The sequence below is a fragment of the Myotis yumanensis genome, unplaced genomic scaffold (assembly GCF_028538775.1).
Source record: "Myotis yumanensis isolate MYYU_CA2020_CCGP unplaced genomic scaffold, mMyoYum1.0.hap1 SCAF_2, whole genome shotgun sequence".
Taxonomy (NCBI): Eukaryota; Metazoa; Chordata; class Mammalia; order Chiroptera; family Vespertilionidae; genus Myotis; species Myotis yumanensis.
In genome coordinates, this window is record NW_027223753.1 from 27,846,163 (window position 1) to 27,873,798 (window position 27,636).

A 27,636-nucleotide genomic window follows, 5' to 3' on the forward strand; every position below is an offset into this window, starting at 1 on the left:
TATATTTTTTTAAAGAAACTAACAAGGGCATATGGATATGAGTACACAGTCTCCCAGTGGCTGGTGGCCCACAAACTGAGAAAAAGCCATCATAAATTATTCTAAAATTGATGTCCTTTTGAAAAAGTCCAGTCTGTGTGATAACGTTGCCATCTTGTTTGAATTGGGGGGCAGACCTTCTTCTGCTATTTCTGGTGACTGCAAACAGATGTATTAATATGTTCAACCTACCTATGCATTGAAGAACAAAAAAATGTATGCAGCAATGTACATGGCCCTCCCTTCCCTTTTGGGGGGGATAATTTACACACAGTAAAATACAGATATTAATGGGTTCAATGAGTTTTGAAAAATATATACATCTAATTTACCATTACTCAAATCTAGAACATTTTCATCACCTCTGAAATTTCCTCTGTTAGTCAGTCCCCCACCTATAGAGTCAGCTGCTATTCTGATTTCTATCAGCATATCTTAATTTTGCTTATTTATGAACTAGATATAAATGGAATCATACAATTTTATTCTGGTTTTATTTTGTTTAACATAATATTTTTCAGAAACATCAATGAGAGAGAATCATTGATCGACTGCCTCCTGCATGCCCCACACTGGGGATCGAGCCCACAATCCGGGCATGTGCCCCGATCGGGAATGGAACCCTGACCTCCTGGTCCCATAGGTCGATGCTCTACCATTGAGGCACACTGACCAGGCTAATTATATCTTTTTTTTTTTTTTTTCAATTATTTCATTTCAGAGAGGAAGGAAGGGAGAGAGAGATAGAAACATTAGTGATGAGAGAGAATCATCGACCGGCTGCCTCCTGCACACCCCCCACTGGGGATCTAGCCTGCAACCTGGGCATGTGCCCCCGACCGGAATCGAACCTGGGACCATTCAGTCCACAGGCAGATGCTCTATTCACTGAGCAAAACTGGCCAGGGCGATTATATCTTTTTTTAAAAATATATTTTATTGATTTTTTACAGAGAGGAAGGGAATGGAATAGAGAGCTAGAAACATCGATGAGAGAAACATCGATCAGCTGCCTCCTGCACACTCCCCACTGGGGATGTGCTCGCAACCAAGATACATGCCCTTGACCGGAATCGAACCTGGGACCCTTGAGTCCGCAGGCTGACGCTCTATCCACTGAGCCAAACCGGCTAGGGCACGATTATATATTTTTAGTCTCTTTTACTCTAGAACAGTCTCCCCTCCAACCACTTTTTTTCCTTATGCCACTTACTTTTCAAAGAAACCAATTATTTGTCCTGTAGAACATCCCACATCTTTGGTATGTCCAATTGCTTTCTACTGATGTCATTTAACTTTTTTCTTTTTCCCAGATTAGATTCAGTTTCAACTTTTTTGGCAATAATATTTCATATGTGTAATCTCTATTGTATTGTATCCAGATCTGAAATCAGACATTTCTTTAAAAAGCCCAAAGTTTCCTATGCACAATTTTTTATATGTCAATCATACTTCAATAAAGTAGTTTAACAAAGGGCTTATTTTTTCCTTTGAGACAGCCCTCTTGTGAGCCATCCATTCTCTCTTCAAATCTCTCTACTGGTTGCTCTTTAGGCTGTTGCAGAGCTGTCATCTTGGGGCTTCTCTTTACCATCGTTCTGGGAATTCTCTTCTCCCTCCTGTGTTGGATGCCAAGTTCCCAGATCCCATGTTTTTCTCTTTCTTGGTTTACTTCCTCATTTCAAAGGAACCCAAACTTTATTGGCTTCTCAAAGAAAGAGCACAGAAGGTAAATATTTTGAGAACTTGCATGTTTGAGAATGTTTTATTCCATCCTTTTCTTGAATGACAACTTACCTTTGTATAGAATTCTAGGTTAGAAGTAATGTTCTTCCGAATTTTGTGTCCCAAGCCCAGAGACAGACAAACCTTCTAGATGACTCTCTGTGCTGTAGGTAGATTATTTTTTCTCTGAAGTTTACCCTTTCACTGAGGTCCCCTTTATGTAAGGTCTCAGTTCAAATTTCCTGCTTCATATCAGCTTCAAGACACTTATTTTGGCCCAATGAAGCCTTTAAAAACCTCAGTTAAGCCCAGCCGGCATGACTCAATGGTTGAGCATCAACATATGAACCAGGCGGTCACAGTTAAATTCCAAGTCAGGGTACATGCCCAGGTTGCAGGCTCAATCTGCAGTGGGACATGCAGGAGGCAGATGATCAATGATTCTCTCTCATCATTGAAGTTTCTATCTCTCTCTCCCTCTCTCTTCCTCTCTGAAATCAATAAAAACAAAACCAAGCAAAAAAAAAAAACACCTCAGTTAGGGTAGCCAAGATTTCAACTAAGTGTTCATTTCCTTCTTCAGTTCTGGTGCTTGGTATTTTCCTTTTCTTTCTTATAAGTTGACTATATTTGCAGTAATGTCTTATCCAGAGTTTTTAGGTGTTCATAACAGAATTTTTGGGTTCTTAGTTCACCAGTTTTCTAAAACCATAGGCCTACATGGATACTTAATGTACATTATTTCATTTAATCCTCCAACTACACTCAGGTAGATACTATCTTTATCCACATTTTTTTTTTAAAATATATTTTATTGATTTTTTACAGAGAGGAAGGGAGAGAGATAGAGAGTCAGAAACATCGATGAGAGAGAAATATCGATCAGCCGCCTCCTGCACATCTCCCACTGGGGATGTGCCCGCAACCCAGGTACATGCCCTTGACCGGAATCGAACCTGGGACCCTTCAGTCCGCAGGCCAACGCTCAATCCACTGAGCCAAACCGGTTTCGGCCTTTATCCACATTTTACAGATGAGAAGGATAGGGCTCAGAGAGCTTGAGTAACTTGCCTAAAGTTCAGGTGGAAAGAAAGACTATGCATTAGATGCCAAAGTCTCAGTAAATGCATTGAGTAATCAATGGATTAGTAGAATAATGTCGGCAGGCACAGCCAGATGGCACATGTTTCAGGGGACGTTGAATTTTTATCTGAGGTTAGGGGCATGCATGGTAAAGTTAGAAGAGCCCTGTGTGCCCTCTAGAGGAGTATCAGGAAACACCGTTTGGACTGCTTCATAAATGTCACTTTTTGAGTCTTATAAGAAAGAATTGGAATTTGTGATGGTGGAGCGATATGTAGGAATAGTTATTCCTAGTGTTAAGGGAATAGAATAGCTCCAGAAAAAAGCATAAAAATGACGGTAGGTCCTGTACTTTAACAGTTGAAGAATTACTACAAAGCTGAGATACGAAGGGATATTTTTAGCTCCAAATTGTGTCATCTGAACGCTTCAGTCAGTGTAAGCATAAACCTTTAAATAGGTCTATATTTCTTTGAGATATTTTGAAAAATAAAACATATCAATTAAATAACTTTATTGGTAGTCTTTTTGAGTGACAGCCTGAATTATATACATTTAATGTGTATTTTGATCTTTTATTGAGAGGTTGAACAATTTGGGGGAGAACAGAAAGGCAGATGAAAATGAAATTGAAAAGCATTGGAGACCTGCTTTGCAGTAATAGCTGATTATTCACACAAGATCTCTATCTATAGCCAGTTGAGCACTTCTGAGGATACTTAAATTTGCAAAAGCTTCATAAATTAGTACATTTGAGAAATTAACGAATGTACTTCAGAACATTAGTTTCTATTCTTAGATACTACCCTAAAGTAGGAAGTTAAGTTGTTAGCTGATTATGAGGATGTAAATTTTATTTTCCTTGGAGTTACCTGGAATGTTTGCTCCGAGGATCACAAGGGAGATTTTTCATATTTACTATGTGTGTCTGGCTTTGTAGATTTTTTTTATCCCGACAGCAACCTTAAAAGGTAGATGGTATTATTCTATTTTGCATTTGAGAAACCTGACACTCATAGAGTTTAAATAACCTGCCTCAAATTCCATACCTGGTTAGGTGTTGAGTCAGAGCTAGAATCCAGTCCTGGGTTGTGAGATGCATTTGTACATCTCAAATGCCCATGGGTTTTTCACTCTATCATGTTGCCTCTAAAAGACAAGCATCAGTAATCCTTATAATCTATTCTAATTTTAGAACCTTGACTTTAAGAACAGGTGTAGTTGGTCTGGTCTAATATTTTAAAATTACTTTTTTCTTCTCTTTGTGAGTGTGTGGGATTCATGTTTATGCAAATTTTTTGTGTACATTAGATAGTTGTATGTATACAGGGTGGGGCAAAAGTAGGTTTACAGTTGTATGTGAAACTGTTTATTCTTATATTATTATTATTTATTTACTAGTGGCCTGGTGCACGAAATTCATGCACATTAAAAGGGAATTAATTAGAGGAAATATTTTAATATTGCTATTTGCCCTTTCTCTATAATAGAAGTGTCAGCAATGAAAGGAAATTAGTAAAATGTACATGAAAATCTCCCTCCTGTCAGAGTCTGGGGCGCGCCGTGGGACCCAGAGTCAAGTCCCCACCCACCAGCGTGCGCCTCGAAATCATGCGAGACCCAGACCTGGCTGGCCCTACCCCCATCAAGCCCCTCTGGGTTGGGGGTGCAGCCTCAGGTCCCCCGGCCCCAATACGAGGGCGTGAGGGTGTGACAACCATTTTCATATTAGCTCTTTATTATATAGGATTACAGGCAGTCCTCGGGTTACGTCGGACTTGATGTACGTCGTTTCGTGGTTATGTCACCACCTCCCATTTATTTATATAAAAAAAGTTCCGTCATTTCGACATATGTACATATGTGCGTTATGTTTTTTATTATTTATTTACCACAAGTAAAGGTCAGGAATTGTTATCTTTCTTTTACATTTTTTTTACTGTTTCACTTTATTACTGCTGTGTATGTGCTCCATGTGAGTGACGTAGGTGCTTATGTAGGTGGGTTCTGACTTACGGCGTCGTGCCGTAGGAGTGGATCTCCAACATAACCTGAGGACTGCCCGTATATTATTTTCCATATGAACAACTATAAACCTACTTTTGCCCCACCCTGTATATAGAACTCTTTTAACATATGCAATTCTTAGTACCTATGGAACTCTTAATTAAATATTTTTGGGGGAGTGTATAAAACATTTTAAAATTAGCAAATCTAACAAGACTCAGTGAACTATGCAGTATCCTTGTCTTGCAAGTGGACAGCTGTTGGTTGTTGATATCTTTCTCTAAGTGGAGGGAGATCCATTGTTATAGGAAGACTTTCTATCCTGCTAGAGCTATATGAGCAAGAAGCTTGGCTCTTCTTGAGTAAGAAGAACTCTTCTTGGGCAAGAAGAAAGGGATGCAGTCTGTGATCGGCACAAAGCAATGCTGGCTGACTCCTTGCACATTGAACCTGACACACCCACATTACATGCTCCTCTGACTGGCTGAGGTAATCAGCCATTTGTGCTTTAGAAACAATGAGGTTATTCTTTAGATAAATGTTTTGAGAATAGGTTAGTGAGGTATATTAAGAGGCCTCAGCAGACTAAATCTATAATCTATTTCTGTGGTCTATATTTAACGCACTTATCTTATATTGCAGGTCTCATGGCTTCTCTTAATTTAGAGATTGTGAAGCTAATAATTTTTTATTTAATCTAGACAGAAATCTTTTTTCAGCCTCAGGCAAGCCTCATTTATCCTTTGCCTCAGTTTCACAGCCAAGAAAATAGGGATAATGATATCAACACATTAGTTAGAGGTTTGGTTATTTAAATCCTTTGATGTAGGAGAACTATTGTTATCTGTCTTATGAAACACCTAACATGCTACAACAGAGAACAAACTATGCCAATGAAATCCCCATCCCAGAGACAGGGTGTTAGAAAGATTGAGCATACATGCTATTTTTAGATGTTCAAAAAGCTAAGTGCAAGTTCTTTTCAGTTGCGTGTTTGATGTCCTTATCAAATTACAAATCTCTCATTCTTTCCTGTAACCTTTCATTTTGCCCAGAGACTTGTTTTTGGCAGATTTCTATCTGCTTGAAAAGGAGTGCAATTTGGTCAAGTGAAGATCTGAGAACTTGGTCCCAACTTGCTTAAAGACTTTTTTAAGTGGCAACTTTTTTCTTATGGCTGCTTTGGTGGGCTGTGGTTGCCGAGAAGGGCCTCCGTATATCCCCTATGATGCTTTCTTTGAGTCTGCAGGTGGCATAGTGAAAAGCCCAGCAGTTATAGCAGAAACAAGTTAACAAGTTGAATGAGAGAATTTTTGAAACTTTTTCCCCCAGAAATCTCAATGGAGCTTTTCTATTGACTGTACTAACCAAGTGTATGTATGCACAAGCTTGAAGTGTTTTCATCTTAACCTCTCAAGACTGCAACTTGTTGGAACTCTGGTCTTTGGGATAGTATTTCTGCGTTTGGTAGCCAGAAAACTTGTAAGCTCTGGGTGAGCCTGATTCTTTTGATTCACTTTCCTTTGTCTATAGGGACACTTTTATGGAATGAAAGGATACAGGGTAGGACAGGGATGTGATAGCTAAGTAGAAAATCCAGGCTGCCATCACAAACTCTATCCTTGAGTGACAAGCAGCCCACATGACTTAGATTTTTGGAAACTCTTGGTTGGGCCCCTATCCTGCTCTGAATAATAAGGTTACAGCCTGACTAGTGGAATGGACCATACAGTTTGTGGGAAATCAGTAAGCATTCTGTCATTGTGACCAGAGAATTCATTTGAAGTATCATGTAGCTACCCAATTTTTTTTTCAGCTCTTAACTTGGGTATCATCTGCTCCAAAAAGCATTCCCTGACTTTCTAAGGTTAGATTAGGTACCATTTTTTTTGTACTTGTACAGAGGATTAAAATTATCTGCTATATCATCATCTCCCTGCATAAGACTGTGGGAAAAGAACTATATTAAATCATTCCCAACCTTTTCACTAGCTGTCTAATCTCCTCTTGAGATATTTAGACTCATTACATCTTCCTAAGGAAGTTTTCCCAGAGCCTCTGACATAATTCAACCTATAGTGATTGCCTTCCATGCCTGGTCCACAGCTGTCATTATGTCAACTCCCTTCACCATCATGAGGATTCATTTTGCCTCTTTTCTTCAGTTTCATGTCCTATTTCCTAGAAGCCACATTTTTCTTTTTCTTAGCTTCTGCCCTTGTTTTTATGGGAAACATACTAGAGCTTCCTGACAGAAGTGTTTGAGACATTGCATGGCTGAAAAAATCTACTCTAAATTTATACTTGATGCATAATTTGACTAGACACAGAATTCTCAGTTGGAAAGCTGGTAGGTACCTAAGAATTTCGAAGGCATTGCTCCATTGTCTTTAACTTCAAGTGTTGTTGAGAAGTACTAAACATTTGTGATTACTAATCTTTTGATTGTAACCAACTTTTTTTCTTGGAAATTTGTAGCATCTTTCTCTTTCAGAAAAATTTCAAGTTTTCTGAAATTTCATGATGAGGTGCTTTCATATGAATCTGTTTTATCCATGTGAGCCCTCCACTCAGTAAACCCTTTCAATTTGGATATTTGTGTTCTTCAGTTTAGAGAAATTTAAAAAATCATTTTGTTGATGATTCTTCTTATCTGTGTTTATTTTTGATGAAAACTTATTCTGATAATGGATTTTTTAGACTGGTCCTCTAATTTTCTTATCTTTCCTCTCTTATTTTCTTTTCTCTATCTTTTTGCTCAAGTTTTATATATGGATGGGGCATGTTGGCTGTGAGCTTCACTGTAGGGTGATATGGTGATGTGGTTAGGCTCTTTTGGTGGGGAGGGAGGAATCTCTTATATCTGCATCTTTAGGTTTTTTCTCTCTCAGATTATTCAGATTCCCCAGAGAAAATATTAAATTCTCCTTTCTTTTTTTAAAATATATTTTTATTGATTTTAAAGAGGAAGGTAGAGAGAGATAGAAACATCAATGAGGAGAATCATTGATTGGCTGTGTCCTGCACGCCCCCCACTAGGGATCAAGCCTGCAACCTGGGCATATGCCCTTGACTGGGGTCGAACCTAAGACCCTTCAATCCGCAGGCTGACATTCTATCCACTGAGCCAAACCAGCTAGGGCTAAATTCTCCTTTCTTAAAGGTAAAGACCGGCTGCTGGCATTCTAGGAAATGAGTAGGGATCAGGGTATCTCAGATTCTTGTATAAGTTCTCCCTTTTCAGTAAGGTGCCTCCCTCTCCCTATTCCCAACTGTGATTATTCTTTCCTAATTCAGATATCCTCTAGTTTTTTTCTCTTCAGACTACTACACAGGGTGGGACCCGTGCAATAGTTGTGTTGCATAGGTGGAAAAGAGGGATCTTTTAACCAGCCTTCTTTATTTTAACTGTTCCCTCGCCAGTTTTATGCCATAAATGACTTCAGAGATAGTGCATCCCTCTTATCTTATAGATGAGGAAACCGAGATTCAAGGAGGGAGTGACTTATTTAAAGTCACATGTGGAATTAATAGGAAAAGAAAACATTCCCAATCTTAGAAGTTGCTTTTGGGGGCTAATAAAACCCTGATTTTAGTTTAGTTTTCTTTATAACTTGCTAGTTGTCTTTTTCTCATGTTGTTATAAACTTTTCTTTGTCATAGCTCCTAATTACCCTCTGCTGATCTCCTCCCAAGCTTTCTGGTTTCCAAGTAAACTGGATAATATTTCCATGGCATAATTAAGGATATAATTAAAATTCAAGCCCTGGCTGTTGTTGCTCAGCGGTTAGAGTGTCAGCCTGTGCACCAAAGGGTCGAGGGTTTGAGTCCCCAGTCAAGGGTATGTTCCTGGGTTGCAGGTTGGGTCGCATGTGGAGGCGGGGAGTGGGGGAAGAGCAAGTGATCGATGTGTCTCTCGCACATCAAGGTTTCTTTCTCTCTCTCTCTCTCTCTCTCTCTCTCTCTCTCTCTCTCGTCTCTATCTTCCCCCTCCCTTCATCCCTCCCTTCCACTTTCCCTAAAAATCAATGGAAAAAAATCCTCAGATGAGGATTAAAAGAAAAAATACTTTTTAAAAAATTCAAGTTACAGGCAGAAAATATGTAATTGTTCCATGGTCTTGAAATAGACAATAATATTTTTGTCCTGTGGCGTATTAGTGTCTGACCAAAGAAAAAGAATGAAGTTATTTAATTTATATTCAGAATAGTAAACTATTTCAAAGTGAAGGTTTGATTTGAGAACAAAAAGCCTTTGTTATTTCTCTATTAATATCAGTACATTTGAAGATTAAAATTTATTGCAGATATCTACATCCTGCAAGAGAAGTGACTAGCATTTTTATAAAGAACTCATTTAACAGAGTTAGAAATTAGCACATTCTCAAATACTTCTTAGCTTCACCCGGGAAACATGAGTAGAATTCCTCTATTCTTGACTTAAAAAGGAAAACTTTAGAACTATAAATGATGAGCGTCCATTTAAAATTATAAATCTAGCCATGCCCTCCGGGACTGTTGCATCTGATTTCTTTTCTTTCAGACCTCTCTGCCTTTTTCTTCTTTGGAATCAGCAGGTTTATTCCCTATCTCATTGCTTTAGGGAGCTGCAAACTTACCTTTATGGCCCCTCTCCTAACTCTGAATAGTCACACTCTCTACAAAGGGGGCACTCAACGCTGTCAGAAAGTATGCTATTCTTCAATATCTGAAATGGGATGTTTTAATCTTTGAGTCAGTTCCAACAAGGAGGAGGTAATAGGAAGAGTGCTGACATTTACTGATTCTTCTTTGCCAGCACTAGGTTGAACTCTGGGGATACAAACATGAAAGAGCTCCTTATGAAGCACAAAGTCTGGATGGGAAAGAAACCATGTAATCCAATTTAGTGGTTTAAGGCCTGTAATGAATAAGAAAAGACTTCATCTCTAGATGAATGTGAATGAGTAGAAAGAGAGAATAGGGCATGCATTCTTGGCAGTTTACTCCAGCAAGTTAACATTAGCTATATGGAGGGGAAATTGTGGGAGAGAAGGCTGAATTAGGTAGGTGGAGTCATATTTTGAAAACCTTTAATGTCATCCTAAGGAATGTAAACTCAGTCCTGTGGAGCAGTGATCTTCAAAATGGAGTGTTCTCAAAGCCAAGGAGTGTGTGTGTAATATAGACGACAGAGGAAAATATTAGAATCTCTAGTTCTTTTAATGTTGTCTCTTCTTTTTAAAATGTCTGTTCTTGCCCAACCGGTGTATGTCGACCTGGTGGAGCATCGACTTATGATCCAGAAGGTCACTGTTTGATTCCAGTCAGGTCACATGCCCGGGTTGCAGGTTTGATCCCCAGTGGAGGGCATGCAAGAGGCAGCCAATCAATGATTCTTTCTCCTCATTGATATTTCTATCTCCCTCTCCCTTTCTCTCTGAAATCAATAGAAATATATTAAAAAATAAAATAGGTCTGGATAGGGGCTAGGAGGGGGGAAGGGGGAGAAAATAGGAGATATCTATAATACTATCAACAATAAAAAATATCTATACTAATAAAGGGTAATATGCTAATTAGACTGGACATCTTCCGGACATCCTTCTGGACAAAGCCACGGTGGCGGGGGCCAAGGCAGAGGCTGTTAGGGGCGACTGGGCAGTTGGGGGCGATCAGGCTGGCAGGGGAGGGCAGTTGGGGGCCATCGGGCCTGCAGGGGAGGGCAGTTGAGGGCCATTGGGCCGGCAGGGGAGGGCAGTAAGGGGGCGATCAGGCTGGCAGGGGAGCAGTTAGGGGGTGATCGGGCCAGTAGGCAGAGGTGGTTAGGGGCGATCAGGCCAGCAGGGGAGCAGTTAGGGGCATCAGGCCGGCAGGCAGAGGCAGTTAGGGGCGATCAGGCAGGCAGGCAGGTGAGCGGTTAGGAGCCAACGGTGCCGGATTGTGAGAGGGATGTCCCCCCAGGGGTCCCAGATTGGAGAGGGTAAAGGCCAGGCTGAGGGACTCCCCCCCTCCCCTGTGCATGAATTTTGTGCACCTGGCCTCTGTATTTAAATAAATAAATAAAATGTCTATTCTTGTGTGTTATATAAAGAGCATATTATATTATTTATAGTGATTCATGTATTTTAAAAGTAAGTAGGAAGAAGTGGATATGTTCAACATTTGTTTATGTTTGAAGAACACTTTTTTGTTTTGTTTTGTTTCCTCCCCCCCCCCCCCCCCCATCCCCCCTCTTCTACCTCTCTACCTCTTCTACCTCCCTGCAATCCTGGAGAACACTATTTTAGACTGGCTTTCAGCAGGGAAATGAAATATGTAGTGGAATAGGAGTATGGAATAAGAGGATGGATTTTGGAATAAGGGAAAACTAGAGTGAGAGAGAGACCAGTTAAGAGACTGGAAAAATATTTCAAGGCCTGAACTAAGGTAGTGGAGATAAAAGAAGAGGACTTGGAGACCAGTGAGATGTTGGGTAGGGGACTGGATAAGAGAGGGAAAACATCAGTCCTAGACTGTGGCCAAATTTCTGACTCCAGATCTAGATGGTGGTGATACTGTGATTAAGCTAAGGATCACAGGAAGGCTATTTAGCTCTCAGCCTAAAGGTTATCACATTTGTTATAGATTGAATTGGTCATTCCATCCTGCACCTAATGCCCCAAGCTCAGTATAAACAAAATGGCAGTTGGCTCTTTACTGTACACTTTGGGACTGCAGACTGGGGATCTTTTGCAGTTAGCCATTGGTGTTTATTAAAGCACCAAACAAACTACTCTTGGGTATCGGATTGGGATTGGACCACATAGGAGAATGTAAATTGTGACCATTCATAGTCATAACCAAGTAACTGAACTCATTGGTTCCATATGGGCAGGGGTGGAGTTACAGGGTGGTGATTTGGATCATAGCCATGGTTTGTAGAAGTGCTGGGTGGGTAAAAGCATGTTAGTTACCTTGCCCTGACAGTTTTTTCCAGGGGAGTAAGTATGTTTTCCTTTCTCCTTGCTGTGGGAAATTATTTGCCAGATTGTGTTATTTATAACAATCTGTCATGGAACAGCTGCCAGGAAAAGAAAAGAGGCTATTCCCAGTAGCTCTCCCCACCTCCCACTCGACCATTACCGCCACACACGCATACATCCGGTTTTCTGATTTAACTTTTGTTTTTTTCTTCTAGTTTTACTCAGTGGTTTTTGGCTTGATTGAAAATATTCCTGTAATGAGAGATTTCTGGGCTTTGCCCTGACTTGGTAATTGGGTTTTCTCTGCTTAATTTGTTTGCTTTAGCCAAGACTAACTGGCAGCAGTTTAGATTTGAATTCCTGGGTGTCTTGATTTTCCCCAAACACTAAAGTGCTATCTTCCGCCTTCCCTTGAAGACCTTGTATGTTTCCACTTTGTCACAAATACACACATTTGCTGTCCTTTAGAGCTGTACTTCCCGCCCTTGACACTGCCTTGGCTTCTCTAGAGGAGCAAGCTTGGGATAAAGCATACTGAGGACTATTAAAATAGTGAGTAGGGAGGTCTGTGGGGATTCCAGCTGGGCTCTGCAGAAGAAGAGGCATACTGCTGGTGTTAGAAAAGAAGTGGTCTCCCCAAACACAAGGCAGCTGAGAGCTAGTGTGTCTGGGGCACTTTCAAGTTAATTGCATTTCAGATATACTGTACAGTTGCTTTACAGTCCAGTCTGTTTATTCGTTGCTTGTGGTCACACATGATCAGAAACACTTCTGGTTCTTAACAGTTTTTCAGCTTTTTCTCTCTGGACTCCAGTTAGTAGAAGAACATTTGTATTTCTACACTGGGTTTTACATTTGTAGAATAAAAATCAAAACAATAGTAATTTCTTTCTCTTATAGCTTATAACTGATTTTCAACATTTTTCATCTCATCCCCACATAAACTAATTACTGAAATTCTGTGGCACATCAAAAAAGTATATTATTTTTTTTTGCCAATCTGACAAAAGAAAATAGGTATAATTTTGATTCATTCACAGCAGATGGCTATTGTCATTTTTTAAATTTGCCAATCTAAGGGAGAAGAGGTCAGTGCCCATGACTAAATAGTAAGGTATTGCATGCTTTAAAAATTCTTGCAGCACATTGATGTGTCTCTTGTGGCACACTGGTTGAAAATCGCTGACTTATAAAAATGTAAAGGAAAATGGATAGTATTACAAAGATGTGAAGATTATTTAGTTTTCCTTTTAGACTTTTATTTCTTCTTCTAGGATTTACAGCTTTGGAAACAAAGTACATTGATCAGATAGCAAAGACTTTCCTTTGGAAGAGAATGGGAATGTGTTTGGTCTCAGCGAGTCTTACGGTGCATTCTTGTAAGGCAGGAGAGGGCCTGAGGGGTAGCACTCCATCTGTATCCCAGACCCTGACCTTTCAGACCAATGCCTGTCTTTTCGCACTGAGAACAGATGGCAACCAAACATTGGAAGGAGGGGCCTGTTCCTTATATTCCTTGGGGATTTTGCATTCAGTTTAGCAAAAAGTCATCTAAAAGCAAAGAGAAATATGAGTTTGTGGACTATTCACAATTATGCAGGACTTGTTTGGCATTCACTATACTGACAGATTAATTTTTTGAGATATTGAATTATAACAGCAGTCATTTTCCAAGACAACATTGACACCATTAAGAGGCATCTGCATTGGTGTCATTTTCTTCACTTTGGAGTATACTTTAAAATTGAATTTATTGAAGAACAGTCAGTTTGCAAATCTCAATCATCTTATTAGAGAAGCTTAGAAAAATAGAAAGCTTTTCTTCCCTTAGCAAACTGTCATTTTCATTATAATGAAACTAGGGGCCCAGTGCACGAATTCATGTACCTCGAAAGGAATTGTGGGCCAAGAGGCTGCAATAGGCACAGGGGCAGGTCTCAAACCATCCTCCATGCCACCACCCGGCCCTTCCCACTGCGGGCCCTGGTCTCCTATTTTCGGCAACCCCACTACCACCACCGTCGCTCCCACACACTGATGGCGCCAGCCACGCCTCGCACCCACACTCGCACCCGCTGAAGGCGCAGAGTGATTGGCAGCTGCTGCCCTGATCATCCCTCAGGAGCTGGGGGAGGTGGAGAAGCCCTCAGGTGCGATCAGGGCCGCTCACACCCGCTGATGGCGCCAAGCAATCGGGACCATCGCTGGGCACTGGCAGCAGGTGCAACCAAGGCCGGTGCTGGCAGTGTGTGCGAGCAGCAGTTCCAGTGCTGGCAGTGGGTGTGAGCAGCAGTTTCAGCGCTGGCAGTGGGTGTGAGCAGGGCCAGCAGCAGGTGCGAGCACCAGGCAGGACTGCGGCACGCAGGAGCAAAGAATTTTCAGTAACCACCAGAGCCTCGCCCTGATGACAGCGACCGGCATCCTGCTTTGGTCTTGCGCCCCTGCTCATCTGCTCCACCATCCTGCCGCAGCCAACACCCGCCATGTTCCACTCACATCCCCTGGCGGTCAGCGCACGTCATAGTTCGGTTGTTCCTGTTGTTCCATTGTTCGGACTATTTGCATATTAGCCTTTTATTATATAGGATGGAGCAACTTCTGTAATGACATGTCTTTAGTAATGGCCCAGCTCTCTGTCTTTCTAAGCATTGTTATAAGAAGTAGGATTCGCCCTAGCTGGTTTGGCTCAGTGGATAGAGCATCAGACTATGGACTGAAGGGTCCCAGGTTCAATTTCGGTCAAGGGCACATGCCCGAGTTGTGGGCTCAATCCCCAGTGGAGGGCACGCAGGAGGCAGCCAATCAGTAATTCTCTCTCATCATTGATGTTTCTATCTCTCCCTCTCCCTTCCTCTCTGAAATCAATAAAAATATATTTTAAAATAAATAAGTATGATTCTTTAGGCTATTTCTTCCTTAGCTTGCATATATGTGAGCTGATTTATTAATATTTAGTAGTTCCTGGATGGTGAGCATAGCAATTTTTTTCCCTTAAAAAAATAATGTTTTTAGGGACTTTTTTTTTAAATTCAGAATTAAGAATTAAGAGACAAGCAGAAGGGTAGAAAAAAAAATCCAAATTTGAACTTCTTAATCTTAAGATAAGGCCTTCAAAAGGAATTGTTTAAGCTGTAAATAATAAGTTATATGTAGGAAAAGAAATGATGGTTCTGGTACAGATTCTATACAGATGGTCCCTGACTTATGATGATTTCTCTTATGATTTTTCAACTTTACATTGGTGCTAAAGCAATAAGCATTCAGTAAAAACTGTACTTAGAATTTTGAATTTTGATCTTTTCCTCGGCTAGCGATATGCAGTATGATACTCTCTCATGATGCTGGGCCGGGGCAGTGAGCCACAGCTCCCAGTCAGGCACGCATTCACAAAGGCAAATAACTAATACTCTATAGTGTACTGTTACCAGTGTTTTTTGGATATAGTGTTCTGAGCAAGTTTAAGGTAGGCTAGGCTAACCTATAATGTTCAGTAGGTTAGGTGCATTAAATGTATATTCAACTTAATGATATTCTCAACTTACGATGGGGTTATTAGGACATAACCCCATCCATCCTAAGTTGAGGAGCATGTGTATTCAGAATAAGAAATTTCAGGCAGTAAGACAAGGCATCCTAAACATTGAGCCTTACTTTCCGAGCAAACACAACCCTTTGCTGTAGTGGAATATGAGTTTAAATCATCCATTTTCCCACCCAACACAAAAACTTGATTTTAAATTAAAATCTTAAAAGAGTTGGAACCACTTAGAAAAATTTCCATGAATACAGATATTCACTTTATTTTTAAATCTGGGATAATTTAGTACAATGTTTTTCAGACTTTTAAAAGTAGCAGAACCTGTTTTCTAAACCAAAGCTTATACAGAAGCCTAGACAATAAAATTAATAAAAGAGGAGCTGCCTTGGTTGACTCAGAAAGGGCAGTAGCAAACAACCTTTCTCTGAGGTACCTCTGGGAAACTGTAGGTGTGTTATTGAGAAACATTGATGTAGTTGATTTAAATTGCAACTTAAGGAATTTTGTTTTCCAATTCATTATTTTTTTTTAAATATATTTTATTGATTTTTTTACAGAGAGGAAGGGAGAGAGAGATAGGGAGCTAGAAACATCAATCAGCTGCCTCCTGCACATCTCCTACTGGGGATGTGCCCGCAACCCAGGTACATGCCCTTGACCAAAATCGAACCTGGGACCCTTCAGTCCGCAGGCCAACGCTCTATCCACTGAGCCAAACCGGTTTTGGCAAATTCATTATTTTTGGACTTGTTTTCTGTATTTATGGTAAAATATGACAGAATGTATAGGTAGAAATTTGTTTAAAATATATCAATAGCTTTTCTTAGCCTGTCACATTTAATACTTTCTAGTCCCAGAAAGATCACCAAAAGTGATGATTTGTCATTAGAAACCAAGGATAAGGTTATCTACACCCTTGTATTCCTAATTACTATGTATAGATGCAAAAGTTGGACAGTGAAGAAGGCTGATAGGGAAAAAAAGCTATTCATTTGAAATATGGAATTAGAGAAGAGCGCTATGGATACCCTGGACACCAGAAAAACAAACAAGTGGGTCCTAGAGCAAATTAACCTGTAACATTGCTGAAAGCAAAACTGACAAAACTGAAGCTGTCCTACTTCAGGCTTATCATGAAGGCAGGGTTTTTAGGAAAAGGCTAGGAAAAATAGAAGGTATCAGGAAAAGAGAAAGACCAAATATGAGATGGATTGACTCCATAAGGAAGCCATAGGCATGCGTCGAAAGGAGCTGAGCAGGGATATTGAGGACAGGACATTGTGGACAGCACTCATTCATAGGAGTCTGAGCCAACTGATGGCACATACACAGTCCAAGTTTCCTCCAAGTTCCAGAATAGGACTTGGTTGAGCATAGAGTAAATGCTCAGTAAGTGTTAGATAAATGAATCACTACAAGCAATAATCCAGGTTCTGCCCAAGCATTTCTAATGATTCATTTCCTAACAAAATTATTCTTTTTTTAAAAATATATATTTTATTGATTTTTTAGAGAGAGGACGGGAGAGAGATAGAGAGTTAGAAACATCGATGAGAGAGAAACATCGATCAGCTGCCTCCTGCACACTCCCCACTGGGGATGTGCCCGCAACCAAGGTACATGCCCTTGACTAGAATCGAACCTGGGACCCTTGAGTCCGCAGGCTGGCGCTCTATCCACTGAGCCAAACCGGTTAGGGCAAAATTATTCTTTTTTGACTAGCTCTGATTAACAGACACAAGTTAATATGAAAACCAAAAATACTTCTGTTCATATTTTACCTGTTTGTTCTTAGTTTTGTCTTGGGCTATTCAGGTAAAATTTGGTTCTTCCTGAAGACTGTCAAGTATTTGAAGAGTGCTATTATCTCTTTCTTTCTTAGCCACCCCCTGCTCCTTGTCCTGCCCACTGTCATCCACACATACAATCTTTATAATGTTTCTAAGCCACTGTAATTTTTACTGATTTGGGTGATCCATTGTCCTTTGTGATACTGACTTCCCCCTTTTCCGTTTGACAGACAGACGTACTGGTCCTGAGCTGTGACCTAATAACAGATGTTGCCTTACATGAGGTTGTGGACCTGTTCAGAGCTCATGATGCATCACTTGCCATGTTAATGAGGAAAGGCCAAGATGGTGTAGAACCAGTTCCAGGTCAAAAGGGGAAAAAAAAGGCAGGTAAGGAGACCAGTTTGATTTATTTGTTTGTTGGGTTTTTATAATCATTATTGTCATTTATACTTCCTTTTAAAAACATTTATTGAAGCCCTAACCAGTTTGGCTCAGTGGATAGAGTGCCAGCCTGCGGACTCAAGGGCATGTACCTTGGTTGCGGGCACATTCCCAGTAGGGGGTGTGCAGGAGGCAGCTGGTCGATGTTTCTCTCTCATCGATGTTTCTAACTCTCTATCCCTCTCCTTTCCTCTCTGTAAAAAATCAATAAAAAAATATATTTAAAACAAACAAAACATTTATTGAAAACTAACTGCAGTACAGGCACTGTGCTAGCGGTTGATGACATCAAGTCCAATACAATAATCGCTGACTTGAAGAGATTATAACTATTAATCAGATTCTATAAGGTCCTAGAGGCTTTTGTATGCAGAACAGAGCATTCAGAACTGTTTGCATTGTGTTTAAGGCTCAAATAATGGAATGCATATATCTTAGAAACAAAAAAAATAATTTAAAAACTAATTGTAAAAAAATATTTAAAGTGCCCTAGCCAGTTTGGCGCAGTGGATAGAGCGTCGACCTGTGGACCGAGAGGTCCAAGGTTTGATTCCGGTCAAGGGCATGTACCTTGGTTGCGGGCACATCCCCAGCAGGAGGTGTGCAGGAGGCAGCTGATCGATGTTTCTCTCTCATCGATGTTTCTAACTCTCTATCCCTCTCCCTTCCTCTCTGTAAAAAATAAATAAAATATATTTAAAAAATAAATAAAAGCTTTAAAAAAAGAGAGAGAAAAAGAAAAAAATATTTAAAGTTTGATTGCAAATTTAATTAGATACCTTTAAGCAGTTAGAATTACTATTACAAATGTAGTATGGTTGATTCTTTTGAATGGTCCAATCACCCTAAATAAACAAGATAGTCATTAATCATGCTTTGTCTTCTTAAGATTACAAGATACGTATTTTTATATTTTCCTATGATTCTAGTAGTAGGTTATTTTTTTTTTAATCTTTAGAAAATTATAGTAATCTTAATAGACCAAAAAGAAAAGGAAAAGTACTCCAGTCAATTCAAGGTTTTAGAATTTGGGTTATTAACTAATTATTGATTTTGGTTAAGACATAGTTCCTGATTGCTTTTCCCAGAATATTTCAAACCTGAACCACTGATTCTGTGATGGGGCTACTTTTAATAACTGAACTTATGACCAAAAGCTTTGTAAGATCACACTTTTTATATAGGTTTTAGTTTTTCCTGGAATGATGTGTTTTTACCCTGGAGTTTTTCCTAGGAATGATGAGTTCTTTAGTTTTGCTTATCCAGCATTATGTAACCCATTATCCTGGCATTATATATTGATGTAGTCTCTTACAATTACTAGAAGCTATGTATGGCTTATTAGCATCCTGCTATTAATAGAGTCACCTAGAGCTTTCATTTCTAGGATTTGAGTAATCTAGTCTGTATTTTTAGCTCTTTTCTTCAGGGCATTTGGTTAAGTTATAATTTTGCATTATAGCATTGAAACTTTTTTCTAGCTGCTTTTTGAGTTCAGGTGATCACTGGTGCAGATTAATGGTTGGATCCTCTTTCTACCTTATTATTATGTATAATCCTCACATCAATCATTCCTTTTGTTCTTGATATATTTTCTACTTTCGCAACGTCTGGTTTGCTTACTCATAATTCCCTCTATTTAGTCTTTTCTACTTATTCAGATAGAAACACTGTATATCCAGACTTTGTAAACTGATGTATTTTTTAAAAAGATAATTTTATTGATTTTTTACAGAGAGGAAGGGAGAGGGATAGAGAGGTAGAAACATCGATGAGAGAGAAGCATCGATCAGCTGCCTCCTGCACACCCCCTACTGGGTATGTGCCTGCAACCAAGGTACATGCCCTTGACCGGAATTGAACCTGGGACCCTTCAGTCCCCAGGCCGACGCTCTATCCAGTGAGCCAAACCAGCTAGGGCTGATGTATATTTTATAGACTCCTCTATTTATAATAATTCAAAAAATCAAATGCCCTGTTATATTACTCTTCTTGGTATTAGAACATTTTAGATTTCATGTTAGCTTTTATCTCTTAAGTATTATTATACTCAGTTGACATCTTGAAAAAAAATATATATGTATATATCCTACCTAATAATAGACAAACATGGTAATTGACCGTACCTTCACTATGCCTCCCATAGGCTAATCAGCATGATATGCAAATTAACCACCAACAAAGATGGTGGCTAATTTGCATACTGCGGGCAGGGCGGGACAGCACCAACCACCAGCGTGCTGCCATCCAGGGCAGGTCAGCTGCCCGGGAAGGCACGCCTGCCCCAGAAGCCCCAGCAGCCGGCCGTGCCTTGCCGCCCCGGGACCCGAGATCGGCGGGTCCTGGGGCGGCAAGGCACCCCCACCCCAGAAGCCCCAGCAGCCGCCTGATATGGTAGTAACTCTATCAGTAAGCACTCTGAAAGTCAGTGGCATAAATGCACCAATTAAAAGACAGATTATGAGGGTGAATCAAAAACAAAACCCACTTTAAATATAAAGACACATATAGATTAAAAATAAATGAATTAAGCTGCAGCCTGTTTTGCTCAGTGGATAGAGCATTAGCCTGTGGACTGAAGGATCCCAGGTTCGATTCCAGTCAAGGGCATGTACCTCAGTTGCTGGCTTGATCCCCAATCCCTATCAAAGCATGTGCAGGAGGCAACCAATCAATGTGTCTCTCCCTTTCCCTTCACTCTCTCTAAAATTCAATGGAAAAATATCCTTGGGTGAAGATGAACAAAAACAAAGTAAATGGATTAAGTAACATTAAAGAGATTATAAGAAAAATATATTCCAAATTTTGTTAGTTGTATAATGGTTATTTTTAAATTATTAACACCTAAGAAATTGGGTGAAGGGTACATGTAATATGCTGTATTATTTTATAGTTTTTTTTACATGTATGAGATTATTTCAAATTAAAATATTAAAAAATTAAAAATTAATAAAATATTAATTAAAATGTGTATGCATTACATGAAAAATCTCCTAATTGCTTCTAGCATAATTTATTAAATTATGCTAAAATTTACAAAGGTTCAATTAAAAAATATCTTAATTCTAAATGATATAGTAGAAAATATATAATAGTGCAGTTATAAGCACTTATCTGAAAATAAAAATTTAAAGAAGTGAATTTAAAGAAGGGATTAGCCAAAGAAAATATATGCACAACCCATGGACACAGACAACAGTATGGTGATGGCCAGAGAGAAGTGGGGGGCAAGAGCTGGGTAGAGGGGGCAAAAAGGGGGAAATAGGGACATCCTATATAATAATAATAAAAGGCTAATATGCACATTGACTGAACGGCAGAATGACCGGTTGCTATGATGCGCACTGGCCACCAGGGGGCAGACGCTCAATGCAGGAGCTGCCCCCTGGTGGTCAGTACACTTCCATATGGGCAGTGCCACTCTGCCAGAAGCTGGCTCATGGCTGGCCAGCGCAGTGGTGGTGGCAGGAGTCTCTCCCACCTCCGTGGCAGCACTAAGAATGTCCAACTAACGGTTTAGACCCAATCCCTTGGGGGCCTAAGCCTTTAGTTGGACATCCCCCGAGGGCTCCCTGGCTGCCAGAAGGATGTCTGACTGCAAGCTTAGGCCTGATCCCCCGGAGAGTGGCCTAAGTCGACAGGTGAACATCCCCCAAGGGGACCTGGACTGTGAATGGGCGCAGGCCGGGCTGAGGGACGCCCCCCCCCCCCCCCGCAAGTGCACAAATTTTTGTGCACTGGGCCTCTAGTCTGTATATATTAAAGCCTAAGCAACCTGTCAACCGGTTTCTGTGATGCTTACTGACCACCAGGGGGCAGACACTCAATGCAGGAGCTGCCCCCTGGTGATCAGTGTGCTCCCACAGCCAACCTCCCGTGGTCCCTCCCTTCCTCCCTCCCCCCACCCCCCACTGGCTTGCTGGCCCCAATTGGCCCCGATCGGGACTGGGTGAGACAGCCCCAATCGGCCCCAATTGCCAGCCAGCCCGAGGGACCCCACCCATGCACAATTTCATGCACCAGGCCTCGTGTGTGTGTGTGTGTGTGTGTGTGCGCGCGCGCGCGCGCGCACACACACACACACACATTATTTTGCATAGAAGTTATTTTAAAAAGAACTACTGCAACTGAAATAAGTGTTGTCAAAAGTACACTATGCCAACATCAGTGAAACGGAAGTGCCTTAAATACAAACATATTTATCACTGACCATCTTGTAATCTTTCTGTAGTTCACTGGATGCAATATTTCATAATAAAGTTTTAGAATAATTCTAAATAAATAAATAAATACATAGCTTTTTACAATTTTATTTCAAATGAACTGTAACTATCTATCTGCCCATCCATTTGAAAGTGTTTTGATGCTTAAATTGTCACAATCTGGCCAGTGGAAGTTCCTTTAAGCTGGCTCTTCTATCCTCTTTGAAAAGTATGATGTATATTGGTAACTTGTTCTTTAACTGGAGTGTGAACATAGAGACAGGGAAGCAGGAAATGGGAGTGAAGCGGAAACAGTGATCATACTAAAGAGTTTAAACTTATCCCTAACAGTGATGAGCTATTGAGGAATTTTAAACAAGAGAATCTCATAATTAGATTTATGTTTTAGAAAGATTTTGTCATTCTTAACATGAAATTTTGAACTTCTCATTTTTTATATTTTGTTATAGTTGAGACGAAAGGTTCACCTAAATACCTGAGTTTTTAATTCCTCCCATGGGATGCTATGCATTTTAGTGATAAGCATTTTTAAAAAGAATTCTAAATTTCTCAGACTATATATTTGGTCTGCTTCTTGGCAGCTGTTGTGTGACAGAACAGCTAGTCCCCTCTTTCCCATATTTTGTTTAATAGTCTAGATCCCCTAGGTCCAAGTTTCCCAAATCATCATTTACTGACTTATAGGAGAATGGCTATGGTTAAATGTTTCCAGAGCCATCTTTTTCCCCCTTGCCTCTTTCTTGGAAGATTTGTAGGAGATGTAGATATTGAGGAAGACAGTTCATGTTTGGATTTTTTTTGGACTATTTTTTTCCTGCTGCAGGCTGCTACACATGTTGTTCTCTTTTCCCACTACACACGCACTCTAAATCCAACTTAGCCTTCAAATTATTTTCTGAGCAGGGCCTTCCTTGACTCTCTAATGTGAAATTATATCCCCTTGTTTACCTACATATGGTAGCTCTGCCCTCTTATTTACTCTCTCCTCTACTGGACTGTAAACTCCATGAGAGCAGGGATTATACCTGTTTTGTTCATTTTTATTTCTTTTTTTCCCCCTTAATTCTCACCTAGGGATATGTTTTTATTGATTTTTAGAGAGAGGAAGGGAGAAAGAGAGAAAGAAACATTGATGTAAGAGAAAAACATCTATCAGTTGCCTCCCATACGTGCCCCCCCTGACCAGAGATCAAATCCATAACCTGGGTATGTGCCCTGAAGGGAATCGAACCCACAACCTTTTTGGTGTATGGGATAATGCTCCAACCAACTGAGCCACTGGGCCAGGGCTGTTTTGTTCATTTTATCCCCAGACTCTGACCCAGATATGGCCCATGGTGAACAGTCAGTAGATATTACAGTATTGAATGGTTTAGGGATCTGCCTATAAAGGCAGCTCTTATTGCCTCCTAGGTAAGAGAAAGATTCAAGCCCTAGCAGTTTAAATCCTAAAACTATGAGTCTGAGCTGTAGTTGGATTCATGAGTATAATTTGCATGAATCCATAGGCCATATCTGGGCCAGAGCCTGGGGATAAAATGAACAAAACAGCACTGGCCCAGTGGCTCAGTTGGTTGGAGCGTTGTCCCATACACCAAAAAGGTGGTGGGTTCAATTCCCTTCAGAGCTCATACCCAGGTTGCAGGTTCGCATAAATTATAATACTTATAATTCACATGAATATTATAAGAGCGATAATTTATAATGGGGTTTTTTGTTGTTGTTAATCCTCACCAGAGGATATTTTGCCATTGGTTTTTAGAGAGAGTAGAAGGGAGAGGGAGAGACAGAGAAACTCCATATGAGAAAAACACACTGATTGGTTGCCTCCCACATGAGCCCCTATCAGGGCCAGAGATCAAGCCTGCAACCGAGGTACAGGCCCTTGACTGGAATTGAACCTGGGACCCTTCAGTACACAGGCCGACGCTCTGTCCACTGAACCAAACCAGCTAGGGCTATCATGATTTTTTAGACTGATACTACATTGTCTATTAATTTATGTTTAGAAATGTTTTCAGTTTTAAAATAAACACCTACTGCTGTAGCATGGCTGTTAAGAGCAGAGGCTCTGTTCAGACTGTGTAGGTTTTAATGCCCCAAAACTGTATGATATTGGGCAGATTTTCTAACCATCCTGAGCTTCATTTTATTTAGCTGTAAAGTGTAACTGAATCCTTTCAGGATTTTTTTGTGAGAAATAAGATGTTTGTAAAGCATTCTATTTACTCCTTGAAACATAGTAGTTGCTTAATAAATTGTAATTGCTATTCTTATCATCATTATCACTTCCACATGTATTTTAGAAATACTCCTATGGGAAGTAATTTGGTCCTGTAGCCTAACAAAATCACATTTAATAACTTTGCGAGCATTCTACGTTATTTTTAAAGGGAATTTTTAGATATTTTAGGTAAAATGGTAACCCTTTATAGACCACAAAATATCAAAATGCTTTTGTTTGCATTATAGCTTCTAAGTCTATAGGGAAATTAATTGTGGCAGCCTAAACATCTAGACAAGCCTCCTTGGAAGAACCACATGTAACTTTTTCTGGTGTTTCAAATGGGCTCTGCTTTCTGAAGCTTTTTTTAGGTATCATCTTCTCAGAAAAGGAATTAGATGATTGAGTGGTGTAAGAGAGACGGAGAAACCCAGCTAAGCTGTGCAGGGAAATGGGGTATATAAACTCTGGAAAATCCTATTTACTGATTTTTGCAGCATTGGATATCATTACGGAAGTATAAAATCTGCCACTTGTCAGTATTTAGCCATTGTTCTACCATTTGCTCAGTATCACTTATTGAGCAAATGGGTCAACAGATTAGTGTAACACAGTTATTGGGTATGTGTTACACCAAGCACAGAACTAGGTACAAGGCCCATATAAATGGGCAAAAAACCCTCATAATATCCCTATCTAAAGGATAGACAGACAAGTGTGTGTTATACCCTCCCCAATCATAGGGCATTTTGAGAAACCTGAATTCTGAAGGGGAAAATTGGATAGAAACTGTGATCTTGAGAGAACTAATGAAAGCCTCATACATGTAATTTTTGCAGTCACAAAAATCAAACAGTAAACATTACATAAAGAGAATATCAGTGATATAAAAACATACATATTTTAAACTTGTAATAATGCATAAATATCATTAATTCCCATTTACCATCCCTTGCTTGTTAGAAGCTAAAAAAATTTCCTTTTTTCCTCAGTTTCAATAAGAACATGGTATATTTGTTGTGTTGTATTACAGGTAACATGTTTATTAAGGGGTTTGTCTTTTTAGTATATTCCTCTGTGCAAATGTTTTATGCTGTTATGATTTTATGACACAAATTATTGACTGTTATCTCTGAAGTTCCACTGTGTCTCTTGGGATATTTGAAATGGAAAAAATTTGTTTAACCCAGTTTACTGTAGTAGTATTTCTCATATTCCTCTCTAATTCTCAGAGTTATATAGTCTTGATCCAGACTAGAACCAGCATATATTAGTGTGCTTCAGAATCACACAAGTGAAAGCTGTCACCTCTCAATCAACTTAGTTGCCTCTACACTAACAATTATTGGTAGGCAGTTTTGAGCCTATGTTTCTTTTGCTTCAGCTTCCTTCATTTTTCTTAAAGCTGTACCTCAAAGGAAAACTTCTACTCTGCTTCGGCTTCTGCTTGATCTATTTCCTCTTCTCAATTCCCACTCCTCTGCCCTTTTTTTCTAATCATATCCAACAGAAGTGACTTGAAATCCCTGCATTATTCAAAACTGAAGTTCTTGTGATGGAGGAAGTAAGTATATAGAATTATGTTCAAATGTGCCTAGAATTCATCATCACAATGTGATAAGTACAATAATAGGAGCATGTGCAAAATACAGGGAGCAATGTCTCAGTTATAGGAAAATATATTTTAAAACATGATGTTTGAAAAGAAAGAGGTGAGCAGTTTACTTTTGTGTAGACAGGGTAATGGGTATGAAATCAGATCCCTGTCCTACAAATGCTTTACATTTTGATTTAAGTCATTGCATTTAGGACATACTATATATGTATAATCTACGCTAAACTATAAGCCCTATATGGGAAACAGAGATAATCAAGATTTGATCTCAAGCTGAAATCCAGTGACTGGAGCTAGATAGTATGTTATTGACCAAGTTTTTATATCTATTTATAGCCTAATAGCATTTTGTGAATAGCTGCTCAAGATTACATCAGAGATAGGTGGTAGAATCAGAACTTGAACCCATGCCTTCCTACTCCATAGCTTGGGCTTTCTTTTTCTTAAATTTAGTTTTCACTTTTATCAAGATTTTATATGCCCATAATTTAAAGAGATATAGTTTATCCAAAAGTGTTTCATAAGCTGAAATCAGAGTGTCATCCAGGACTGAGGACTCATCTGAAGGCTCAACTAGGAAAGGATTTCTTCTAAGCATATTTGTTTGTTGGCAGAATTTCAGTTCCCTGAGGACTGTTGAACTGAGAATCTCAATTTCTAGCTAGCTGTTAGCTAGAGGCTGTCCTCATTTATGTATATTTTTTAAAGTTACTTGGGCCTCTCTCTACATAGCAAACATAATGCCTGTCACAGAAGAGGTACACAAATATATTTATTAGCTGAATAAACAAATGGATAAGTAAATGACTATGGAGGAAACAGAAGGGTTCAAAGAAGCAAAAAAATGACTAAAATATGAATAGTTGAATATGACAGATTTTTTAAAATGGAACTTCATAGTTTTAACTGCTTTCTTAACGCTATTTGTGTGGTCTTTCTCCTTAGGATGAACATTCTAATGTTACCTGCTCTGCTGTCAAAGTGGAATTCACTTTGTTAACACAGAACAGAAACTTTTCCAAGTTTCCCTAACTTATATCATATTCTGAGGTCCCAGTTACTATGGTAGCTACAAAGAAGCAAATACAAGAGGTGGGGCCTGAGAGTGAGGGGAATGTGACTGAAGTGCACCAAAACTGAAAAGTGGACTTAGAAATTACTGCTCCCGGGACATTTGGGTTTTTGTGGGCCTAAGGACTTGGATAGGCTAAGCACTCCAAATTATATCCAAAAATAATATCTCTGTGTTTCTTTTTAAAATATTGGTTCATGATCAGACCTTTGCAGACTTTGTTATGTTCTCAAGTTTCCATGTAATGGATGAATGAGTGAATTGATATATGTCAAAGCTGCTGATATATGTCAATAGCATTTGAAATTCTCTGCAGTTTTTAGCTTTGGTTGAAAGTCTCTGTAAAACTTGCCTTCAGCCCTAACCGGTTTGGCTCAGTGGATAGAGCGCCGGCCTGTGGACTGAAGGGTCCCAGGTTCGATTCCGGTCAAGGGCATGTACCTTGGTTGTGGGCACATCCCCAGTAGGAGGTGTGCAGGAGGCAGCTGATCGATGTTTCTCTCATCGATGTTTCTAACTCTCTATCCCTCTCCCTTCCTCTCTGTGAAAAATCAGTAAAATATATATATTTTTAAAAACTTGCCTTCAAATTGGCATTATTTACCCTTCCTTCTTTGGAGTTCACTAATCTTAGATATTGAAAAAAATAACATAACTTTTAATGGTAGCTTCTCCCTATTCAGATTCAGACACTACATATGATAAGATGACCAGACACCATCTGAAGAAATGAATGCTTTAGCCACTGAGCTAAACACATTATACACTTGAGTAATGCATTTGGTTCTTGGTATAGAGACAGCTTAAGCTGACAGGGAAGCATGTTTAATCATATGGTAGTCATTGCCTGTGAATAGGAGGCAGATAAATTCATCTTTAGAGATAAAAATATTTCCTCGAGTTCAACTTTCACTTTCTCCTTGGTGTTAAATC

At 39.6% G+C, this 27,636-nt stretch overlaps 1 protein-coding gene across 1 annotated transcript in view; it reads left to right on the forward strand.

Annotated features, from left to right (window-relative positions):
- The window catches only part of EIF2B3 (eukaryotic translation initiation factor 2B subunit gamma), a 93,925-nt gene that overhangs the window by 13,083 nt on the left and 53,206 nt on the right, over positions 1-27,636 (forward strand). Inside the window, exon 4 of the mRNA XM_070404887.1 lies at positions 17,356-17,515. Coding sequence (XP_070260988.1) covers positions 17,356-17,515 — 160 coding nt within the window. The remainder of the gene's footprint in view (positions 1-17,355; positions 17,516-27,636) is intronic.